General features: G+C 33.1%; 1 protein-coding gene across 1 annotated transcript; it reads right to left on the reverse strand.

Moving 5' to 3' along the window:
* Window positions 1-9,424: 9,424 nt before the first annotated feature.
* Window positions 9,425-9,808, reverse strand: LOC120089132 (uncharacterized). Its single transcript, XM_039046548.2, has one exon. The coding sequence runs from the start codon at window positions 9,806-9,808 to the stop codon at window positions 9,425-9,427; it is 384 nt and encodes a 127-aa protein (XP_038902476.2).
* Window positions 9,809-12,423: the final 2,615 nt, after the last annotated feature.

The following is a 12,423-nucleotide window of genomic DNA, read 5'->3' on the forward strand; positions in this document are numbered from 1 at the left end:
ATCTCATATGCTAAATGCTCTATTTCCAAGCCACGGAAAAATTTTGTTTTTCCAAGATCTTTCATCTCAAATTCTTTCTTAAGATATTCTATTGCCTTTGAAAGCTCTTTAAGAGTTCCAATTATATTTAAGTCATCAACATATACAGTTATAATTACAAATTCTGACTGTGATTTCTTTATAAAAACACATGGACTTATTGAATTATGTTGATATCCTTCTTTCAGCAAATATCCACGCAGGCGATTGTACCACATTCGTCCTGATTGTTTTAATCCATATAGTGATATCTGTAACTTTATTGAATACAATTCTCGGTAATTTGATTTATATGTTTCAGGTATCTTAAATCCTTCTAGGATTTTCATATAACTATCATTATCAAGAGAACAATATAAGTATGTCATGATTACATCCATAAGATGCATGTCCAGACTTTCATATACAATCAGGTCAATTAAATATCTTAGTATAATTGCATATACCACTAGAGAATATGTCTCCTCATAATCAATACAAAATATTGCTTTATATCTTGTGATCTTATTGTTTTCATTTCTTTTCTCACAAATACCCATTTGTATCCCGTAGGTTTGATACCTTTTGGTGTTCGGACTACTGGTCCAAAAACTTGACTTTTTGAAAGTGGGTTTAATTCAACCTTGATTGCTTATCTCGATCGCTTATTTCCACTGAAGTCAATCTTTTTTATGTCAACATTCTTCAACAGATTTTGGTTTAGAATCCTCATTTTCAGATATAATATCAAGAGCACCATTATACGTAAAAACGTTGTCAATAACTACATTAATTCGATTCCATCTTTTTTTTCTATCATGACATAGTTTATTGAAATTTCATTATTATCTTTCGGTATTTTACCTTTCTCACTAGTCATGTCAAGGATTTTTTCATTGGGTATTTACATTATCAACCAAGTCTTTTTTACTATTGACTATTTTTCTTTTCTGAGGATTTTTATCTTTGGAACTCATTGGTCTACCACGCTTCTGGCATATTCCAGACTCATTAGTAACAACTTCTTGTGTTGGGATATCAATTTTCGATGGAACATTTGCAGTTGGTATATGTGACTTAGTTACTTTCTTTGTATCTATAAATGCATATGATAATTGATTTGTTATATTTTGCAAATGAATTATATTCTAAACTTTAAGTTCACATTGATCTGTACGAGGATCTAAATGAGATAATAACGATGCATTCCATGTCATTTCTTTTTCTAACTTTTGAATTCCTCCTCCTAATGTTGGAAAATTTGTATCATTAAAATGACAATTAACAAATCGTGCAATAAGTACATCACCGGCCAGAGGTTCAAGACATTTAATAATTGATGGATAATCATATCCAACATATATTCCTAACCTCCTTTGATGACCCATATTAGTACGTTGTGGTGGAACAATTGGAATATATACTGCAGATCTAAAAATTCTCAGATGAGAAATATTTGGCTCATGACCATAAGTAAATTGTAATGGTGAGTACTTATGATAAGTTACTGGCTTAATGCGTACAAGTGACGCTGCATGCAAAATATTATGTCTTTATACAAATGTAGGAAGCTTAGCTCTCATAAGCAATGGTCTACCAATTAACTGAAAACGTTTTATAAATGATTCTACTAAACCATTTTGTGTATGAACATGAGCCAGGATGTACAACACTTATCACAATTGACATACAATAATTATCAAAAGCTTGGGATGTAAATAAAAGAGTAGATGATACTCTGTACTGAAAGAATCGGTATTCTAATTTTATTTTACAGAACATTAAAACTATACAGAGGACGACACATGGAATTAACATTCTAACTAAGCATGCTTTATACATAACTTAAAGAGGAAGAAATGATCAATAGATCACTTACAGTTGAAGACCAAAAATCTTCACGTTCCTCTGAAGTCACGAACTCTTCGAATTCCCTTCGAACTCACGAGCAACCAGAAAAAAATGCAACAACGGATCTCCAAATTGCAAACACTACCACATGGAAACCACGGTATTCTTGAAGGGTAGAGAATCGATGAGAGTTTTTTGGGCTTCAGGACTAATATGGAATGGATGATGTTCTTGATATTGAGAGAGCAAAATTCATCCTAAATTTTTTTTTCTCTCTCTTTTTTGTGTGTCTTTTTGAATGCAAGAAGATGATGGTTCATATCCCACCTCCTTGCCCTTCCACTTCCACACGTTAAGAGAATAATGGTGGGAGTTATCAAATAACTTCTTCCCTAATAATTGAACTATTTAATTAAAAAACTACTTTTTAATTAATTTAATATATATATCATATATTAAAAACCATATGTTATATCTAATATAACATATAATCTATAGTTTATGTTATATCACATATAATATAACTATAATTTAATATCCTCTCATTTAATCTATAGTATTTAATATGAATCAAACTCATATTAACATATTAATTATAACATATATTTCTTATATGAATCATATTCATATTAATATTTGAACCATATTCAAATATTTATTTTCTCTCAAATAAAACTTTATATTATAATGTATTATATACATTATTATATCTCATATAAATAATTTTATATTAATTATATCTTATATAATTAATTTAAACAATTCAAATTAATCCAAATTAATTCGATTCTCATTAATCCCAATTGAGCTAACGAAGGGATCTTATGGTAAAAGTAAGCTTATTTATTTTAATAAAAGTAGGCTTGTTCTAACTAAAATGTTTTATTTTTTTTAAGAAAAAAAGTTTTTTTGTTTGTCCATTTTTTTCCAAAAAAATATATATTAAAAAATTGAAATGGTGATTTAGATATTCCTTTCTATTTATAATAAATATTTTTTTTCAAATTTTTATTGTAGCACAAATTTTCTTTCCAAATTATTTTGTAATATAAGTTAATTTTTCTTAGAATATTACGTTACATGTAAGAAAATTATAGGGGCGTCAAAAAAAACTTAGGGTCTGTTTGGTAGGCAATCTAAAAACAGAAATTTGAAAACAATGGATTCAATGAAACAGAATTGTATTTCATGTTTTCAATTTAAACAATTTTTTAAAATTTAATTGAAAATATATTTAGTTACTCACTAATATCATGTTGAATATAAACTATTACTAATGAATTTCTGAACTTGTTTAATGTTAAATTTTTTTGTATAATTATTATTTTGTAATATCATATAATATATTAAATATTTTAAATTAAAAGAAATTGAGTTTATAACATGAAATAGTATATTGTTATTGTTTTTACCATTTTTAATATAATTTTGCATGTTAAAATTTTGAACTCAAAATCTGGATACACTAAAAACATAAAAAAAAAATTGCTTTCAGAATTTGCACTGTTTGGATCACAGAATCCGAAAACAGAATGCAAACTACCAATCAAACCCATATTCATTGAACTCAGTGAATCTGAAAACATAAAATAAAATCTGAGTTGCCTACCAAACAGGCCCTTAAGAACTCGAACAAGTTGGACAACTCAACCAGAAATCGATGTATTATATATATACATACATATACGAGTGTTTGGCCCACCAACTTGAGTTAAGCTGAGTTGGTCATTTGATCCACCAACTTCACCGGTTTGCATTAAATAACTCAACTTCACCAACTTCAACAGTATTTGCTATTGAAATTTGCACATTTATTGAGAGACTTCATCTTCTCATTTTTCTCTCATTCCCTCCAATGCTTCCAATGACTCTACCTGTTGAAGACAACTACTGCGACATACTCTGACGACCACCTCTAACAGCCAAACTCTTGCAACAACAATCATTGTGCTACTACTATTGCCTTACTCCAACGACATCGAACGACATCTTCATACAACCTAAGATTCAAAATATCGATGTCGATGGAAATATTGAGTTCCCAATTTTATGAAAATTATATCGACATCGATGGAAATTTCGAAGAACTTTATGAAAATTGATGGAATTTGTTATATTTAGTTAATAAAACTTTGATTGTGGCATAATTAGACTATAATTGACAATTTTAATTATAAATGTATATTGTATATTGTAAATGTATGTGTAAATTATCGATGCAAGATTAGAAATTTTAAAAATAAATGGAAAAATAATTATAAAATAGTATAAAGTTTAGAAATATTTTGAGGCAAAATTATGTGAAAATGAAAGTTTTGGATGGTAAAGGAAACAAAACTCACATCAATTCAATTTTGAGGTAAAATGATGTGAAATTTTAGTGGAAATAGTTTGAATGAGGTTAAAAATAAATATAGGTTTTTTTTAAAAAAAAATTAATTTCTTTGAGAATGAAAGTTTTGGATTGAAGATAAAGTTTAAAATCAAGAAATGTTGAAAATTAAAAAAAGTATCACATTTAACAAAGCTTTATCCTTCATTGGAAATAACATTAGCATGTGAAACTATACATTGACGTATAATCAAGACCATAAAACTAAAAAACTTGAAATGGACTAACATAGTTAATTCCTAAAAAAAATCAAAATTTTCTCAAATTTTCAAGATTTCTCGAAAATTCGTAGCAATGAGGAAAAATGAAAATTTTCCTACCGAAAATTTCAGGCCAACTAGAGAGTTCGATGGAATTTTTTCCACCATGATACAACCACCTTCGACAAATACCACTTATGGTAATCATTTCTAGCAACCACATTCGATGTCCAAGGTTGCGTCTAACTCATCTTTCTCCAACAAATAGTTCGCTATGAAGTATTGCTTCACCCTATGGAACTAATCGTGAAGATCTTCTCCATCATACCCTCTGAAGTGGAACCTCAAGTTTTTGCAGCCTTATATCGAACAGGGGTTGTCCTCCACCTTCGAAACAAACGATACGTTTCTCTTCTTCAACTAGTTGTTTCCTTTTATCAGTTGCTCTCCTCTAAGATGATCCGGAACTCTCTCCATCTCCAATCGTACCCTCTTCTCGATCACGCTTCCAACCCTTGTACAATTTTTTGTTCCATCGTTAATCTCAACTCTTCTTGAACTTAGGCCAAATGCACAACTATAAAGCTTTCCATTCCATGTTGCATCTCAATGAGCTTTTGATCCATTATCATGTCCATTCCCATTTGTAATAAGGTGAGTTGTTCCTCAATCCTCGACATTTGAGCCTCTATTTTCTTAATTGTTATAATTCTATTATTAGGTATATAATCCTGTCGAAGGTTGGGGGTATTTAAGTTGACGGTCTACGGAACACCTCCAACTTGGGGATTATGGCCAAATAATTGAGCGTTGGTAACCAATTTTATGAGTATCCGTGAGCGATGTGAGGTAATAAAAGCATTTATCACCTAGACATCGTATATTTAAGTCCATTTATAAGAGTTATACATGGATAAACCACATAGACTTAGGGTTATTTTTATTAGCCGGAAAAGAACCTAAGTATAAAGTTACCCAAATGTTAGAACACTTCAGTGGTAGTGAATAACTTCTATATGATAGAGTTATTAGAAAACTTCAGCGGGAGATTAATAACCTACTCGATATGTTATTCTTAGCTCTTGCATTCCTAAGAGTTCACTGTCTGGATTTAAGCGGTACTTCGTGTCACCCTGGGAGTGACCTCCCTACGGAGAGTATTTTTTAGCTTAAATTTAGACTTTGGTGAATAAGGGGAAGTTGTTCGAACAGAAATCAAGTGTATGATTTCAACTGCCACATCTCCACATAGTTCATACTGTGAGATTCATATGACGCTTCGTGTCACCCTAGGAGTGACCTCCCTACGGAGAGTGGATGTATGCGTCAATACCAAGGTGAACGGAGGAAGTAGTTCATAGTAAGTGGGTGAAGGAAATGTGTCAATACCAAGGTCCATTAGTCTGAACCGTGAGATTCTTATGTTGCGCCTGCTGGTTAACTTTAAGCGGCCCTTTGCTAGTCGTTTAACGACGACTATCCCTACGGAGGGTTGTAACATAGGATTCGGAACAACCCAGGCTTCAGTAAAATGAATAGGGTTTTATAGTTCCGTCTTGGGTATTGTTTTCCATTTCGGAGCGATACTCATACCGTCCTATAAGGTCTGAAAATGGCAGGTCTACACTTATAGAATTATTAAGTGTTAATAATGTCTGACCAAAAGCGGTACCTAAATGACTATAGGAATATGAGTTATTCTAGTGGTAGTATTTAGTCATGAATGTCTTGATGTAGTATCGTTCAAAATAATAATCTTGGGTAAATTATTAAAATTGCTAAAATTTGATTGGATATAAAATTTCAGAATGACAAGTTCAATAATACAAGTGTTGGCGTCAGATAAATTTATTGGGGATAATTATGTGAATTGGAAATCAAATTTGAACACGATACTTGTAATAGACAATTTGCGGTTTGTCTTAACTAAGGACTGGCCTCCCATTCCTAGCTCTAACACAAACTGAAATGTTCGGGATGTATATGATGATGGGTCAAGGCTAATGATATAACCTGTGCTTATATCCTCGCCAGCTTATCTGATGTGTTGACAAAAGAAGCAAGATGATATAAGTACTACCAAAGAGATTATGGAATCTCTGCGAGGGATGCCATTAACCACGTTTACAATAGTCGCATCAAAGTAGGGACCAATGTTTGTGAACATGTCTTGGACATGTTGGTCCATTTTAATATGGAAAAAGTAAACGGTGTTGTCATGGACGAGAGAAGTCAAGTTGGTTTTATTCTAGAATCTCTTCTGAAGAGTTTTCTGCAATTTTGAATGCATTAATGAATAAAATTTGACTACTCTGTTGAATGAGCTACAGGCTTACCAGACAATGTTGAGAACAAAGGGTCTGATGCTAGAAGTAAATGTTACTACTGCCAAGAAATGAGGAATGTTCTTCAAGCCTGAAGTTGCTTCCTCTTCAAAGAATAAAAGTATTCTTGTGGAGAAAGGCAAAGGGAAAGGGAAGAAGAAGCCTACTTGAGTGAAATGCAATGATAGCGCTGCAAAGGGAAATGTTTCCATTGCAACGATGAAGGGCACTGGAGGAGACACTGCCATCAATATTTTGTCAAGAAGAGAGCAAAGAAAAGGTAACAGGCTAACTTGACCCTGGGATCATTTTCTCAGCTCATCTAGTAGGAGAAGTTGCTACTTGTTTTTAATTGTTAAATCTTGTATAGAACAAATTGTATATATTTTTGGGACAAATGAAATGTTCATTTTAAAAAATTATGTTTGTTCTAGCAACCTCTGTTGAGAATCAAATTGTTAAAAGTCATTTGTAGATATTCAAATATCTAAATGGCTAGATCAAATTATAGAAAGTTTAAAGATTTTTAGATCTGACTGTTAACAAAGAGTTGTTGAGCCAGGTCAGATGCATCTTGCTCAAAGAGTTGAGAGTACCTCAATGTAGTGGGAGGAAAGTGTGCTTCCTGGCCATTATTGAGATTAAAGATGCAATCCCCTTATAGTTTTATCTAAAGCCTATTGTATACTAAAACGTTTACAATAATTCTCTTGGCTAAAGTGTTTGAGAATTACCTAGTAGGACTAGGATACCAGATAACCTAGGGCAAGTGGGAGAAATATCGGATATAGAGATACTGAATGGTAAAATATGGATATGGGATACCCTAGTTTATTGTATTTCTCTATAAAACTCAGAAACTCAGTCTTATATATCGAAGGTATAAGTTACCACTGGAGTTCTAGTCCAAGTGGGAGTTTGTTGGGTTTTATATCCTAAAACTTGTGGTATGTAAACAATAGAACTTATTCTGATAATTCAATAAAGATGTTATTGAATAAATCTATTGCTTGAATAGAAATCCAATAAACCTAAAAGTCCCTTGACTATTGGATGAGTACTTGAACTTTATGTGGAGACATAAAGGTGGATCAGGTTCAAGTAAATAGTCAAAATGATCTATAGTACATGGATAAGGTTGGGTACTATAACGACCCGACTCCCTAGGACTTAAGTTAGGCCGTTACTAAATACATGCATGCATGGAACTCAAAACGACACTCGGTTATGGCGAAATAAATGCTAATTAAATAAGGTAAGTTCAAAAGACTTTCATTAAATTCAAATACTAAATCAATAGTAGGGTACCCATAAATCATAAAGAATAATAAATAAATCTGAAAAACGATTCTTAAAAGTAAGTTTTAAACATCAAAACTAAAAATTAAGAGAAACATGAAAAGAACTTTAAATCTCATAAGCGAAAGGGTAAAAACTAGTCCTAGTGGCTCGATCACGAATTCTGATTGTCCATCGCTGGTGCATCTCTACCCTTACCTGAAACAACAACATGAGAAAGAATGAGTATAAAATACTCAGTAAGTAATCTCACTACTGGGGTCAGGCTAGGCATCTATGTCCTCTAGATACCCACCACTGGTGAAACATATAAACTGCTCTAGTCCTCATGGGACACATATGCACATGAAACAAGAAGGAGACTGAGTCCTATCCTACTGTAGTTAAGTATGCCCACTACCTCTGGTGAATCCCGAAGGAGACACAAACTGGTGAATCCCAAAGATAAATGAGTATTCAAGAATCAACTAAACACAATGAGTATCAACCAATTGATGCCAAAAGTAAATGAGTATTCAAGAATCAACTAAAAACAAACCCAAACGGCAAAAATATTACCCAAATCAATAGATCTAGTGACGGTAAAAGCGAACGACGCTTGAGCAGTGGTGGACGGAGGTCATGAAGAAGAAACTGACGCGGCGGCTTTGGGCGGCGTCGGACGGGCTTATGAACGTGAGGAAGAAAATGGGGTGGGGTTTGACTTTTTATAAAAAAAAAATAATAATAATAATAATAATAAAACAAAAAAGGAAGTAAATATAATTACATTTAATTCCTTTCCATTTTATACTATTAAATTCCTTTCCGTTTCAAAAGAAAATTAATTCCTACCATTAATTTTCAATTTGAATTTCAAATTGAATAATTTCACGCCAACAATTAAATTCCCGCACTTATACTTGAAGTCCAAAATTCCAAAAATGCCCTCCAACTAATAACAATTACTGAAATTCCAAATAATAAAGTTACTGAAATTACATTATTACTAAAAAATGTGCAGGGTGTTACATTCTTTCCTCCTCAAAGAACTTTCGTCCTCGAAAGTTCATTCTTGAAAAAGCTCCGGGTACTGGATCTTCATCTCATCCTCTTGCTCCAAGGTAGCCTCCTTGAACTGGTGATTCTGCTGCAAGACTTTCACAAAAGAAATTTCCCGACGGCGCAGTGTTTTTACCTCTTTGGCAAGGATCTCTATAGGCTTCTCCTCGTAGCTCAAGTTGTTATTCAACTGTAAGGGCTCAAAGTCAACTACATGGGACGGATCTGTCACATACCTTCCTCAAAATAGAAATGTGGAAGACATTATGAACTGAAGACAGTGCTAGAGGTAATGCCAATCAATAAGCTATAGGGCCAATTCGCTTTAAGACCTCGAAAGGCCCAATGAACCTCGAACTCAGCTTCCCTTTCCTGCCAAACCTCATAATACCTTTTATAGGTGCCACCCTTAAGAACATTTTATCATCAATCTCAAATTCCAGGTCCTTACGTCCCACATCAGCATAGCTTTTCTGTCTGCTCTGAGCTGTTTGCATACGAGCTCTGATCTTATGTATTGCCTCATTCATGGTCTGCACTAGCTCAGGACTTAGCAACTTCCTCTCACCAACCTCACCCCAGCATACTGGAGACTTGCAACTCTTTCCATATAGGGCGTCAAATGGCAATGTGCCAATGACAGTCTGATAGCTATTATTACATGCGAATTCCATTAAATGCATGTGAGAGTCCCAACTCCATGAAAACTCTAGTGCACAAGCGCACAACATATCTTCCAATATCTAGTTCAGACGTTCTATTTGACCATTAGTCTATGGGTGAAAAATTATACCAAAATCCAATCGAGTACCCAATACTAACTGGGGACTCTTCAAAAAACTAGATGCAAAATGAGAGTCATCGTTTGACATAGCTAAAACTAGTACCAAAAGAGGTGTAAAAGCCCTTCCATAAATAACTATGAAACTTAAGATGTTGAAAATCAGCAACACTTCTACACGTCCGAGCTGAGAATTGTGAAAACGGTTATGAAGTTAAGAAAGGCTTATATACTAAAAACCTATATCTGAGCCTACCATGTCATAGGGAAAACATCATATGTGCAGTGAAGAAATTGGTCATACTATATAATGCGTCATCTGAAGATACGTACCAGAAAAAATCTAGTCAACTGAAAACTGCTTCTACTTTAGAAGCGCCAACTTTGATGTCTTTCCTAGGGTCTACATGTCTGAGAATAACTCTGTCTAATTAAGTCTCACATTCATGAGAAACTCATCATAAGGCTCTATGTTGTCATGAGCTATAAAACTTGCTTGAGCCATCCTCATATTATTCTTTAGGCTTGAAACAATCACATATCATTACTTAGACCCCGCTACGAACGAGTCTAGAATTCCCCCCAAAAATGAGGTTTTGAAGTCCCTGGATGCTAAAGCATAAGTCAATTGATAACATATTTTCATAACCTTATAATAACCATAATTGATCCTTGAAGTCATTTTTTTTTAACGATAAAACCTTCTTGATTCATAAGTCTTAGCTTGGATTACTTGCACTCCCTAAAGCTAGTTAACTCATTGCCCATGCAAGAGAATACATACTATCTTGTAATGCTCCAAACCCACTTTTAGTAACTTCTTACTATCACCTCAACTTTATTGCCAAGTCTATCCCTTATACCAATGGTTATATTGGAAGATCCAACTTACTTACTTTTGTGCATATACCATTATTATCTACCTCGAGTTGGATTATTTTCTTTTCTCAATCAAATTGATGGTCTTGCTAGTTCATGTTTCCAACACTTGCACACAAAGTCAAAATTCCTTAAATCTTACTAATGCCTTCAATGTTTTACGTCTTAACTAATGAAGCCTCAACATACCATATCAATAATTCTCGAACATCTACTGTTACTAGTAATTCCATCTTAACTTATCCCTTCTCAACCTTCTATTTCGGTAACAGATTCTTATGTTAAAATAAAGTTCCATACCCAATCATCTATGTAAGCTATCTTTCCATCTAATATATATTGTCCCAAAGTCCCACCTGATCATTAAATATTTTTCTATTACACCAAAATAAATACCTTGTAACCCCTCATATCCTACCTCCAAACCATACTTAACTAGGAGTATTGAACATATTAAATTCCTTTCTCTTTCCAAAAAGTAAACTTCCTTGGATACTTCTCTCTCCTTTACACGTATCTTTGATAAAACCACTAAATTTAAGACACATTTTTCCACTGTCCAATTGGAACATAATTTATTTACTAAATTATATTTTACTTAACTCCTCCATAAATTTTATCTCTCTCACTAAGAATTTCCATCTTGTAGAATTCTCCTTTGCCAATTTTCATGCTTTTAGACTCCGAAAGACTTTTGTTTGTTCAAATTTGCCCAACTTGGATCTCCTCATCACAATAACGCTATGGATTTAATCTAGGTACTCTAAAATAATCCTTCAACCCAAACAAATAACACCTTGCTTTTATCCCCTTTAAGTCCAAACTCATGGCTAACTATTTTGGCTTTCTTTAATAATATCAACTTAGCTAGATATTCCAAAAGAATTCTTCATATCATCACATATACTTTGCCTACTCCATCAAGTTCTTAGTATTACCAAAGTGCTTATGACTTATTAATTGCTTTCAACATTCCTCTCGAAACATTTGGTTTAATATCTCAGAACCTTTAATAAATCTATAGACTCTTCTTCTTTTTCTTCTTATCCATAAAACAAATTTTAACCTTATACTTGAGTACTGACCTGTGTATTTATACTACCACTAATTGCACCATCCAACACAAAACATAACAATAGTCCTTGATCAATTCTTGTCTCGACAATTTATTCCTTGGCTTAAACATATACATACCTTTATTCCTAAATTGTCATAACTCTACATAGTTTCATCAATCTTTAGCATTGCTTAACTGAGGTATATATTTGTTCGTTTCTAACATAATTTCCATGAGATTAACTAGTGCCAAGTGACCTTATAATTTACTCTATTTTATTTTTCTCTTTTTGTAGTGTCGTACCTGATAATCCTCTTATAATAACTTCTAACGAGTCACTAACCTAGCATTAGAACATAACTGGTGCATTTAAGCTAAACAAATATTTTAATGCACAACTATCATAAAACTTGTAATTGATAAGATGTACCTGGCGATGACGAGGAATCCGTTCATGAGCCACAGAGACAATCTAGACTTAAATAGTAAGTCAGTCTATAGAACCCAAAACATGGGCTCTGAACCAACTGTAACGACCCGACCCCTTAGAACTTAAGTTAAGCCGTTACTAAATACATGCA

The sequence above is a fragment of the Benincasa hispida genome, chromosome 10, assembly GCF_027475165.1.
Source record: "Benincasa hispida cultivar pf3 chromosome 10, pf3_genome.v1.1, whole genome shotgun sequence".
In the NCBI taxonomy this organism is placed as follows: Eukaryota; Viridiplantae; Streptophyta; class Magnoliopsida; order Cucurbitales; family Cucurbitaceae; genus Benincasa; species Benincasa hispida.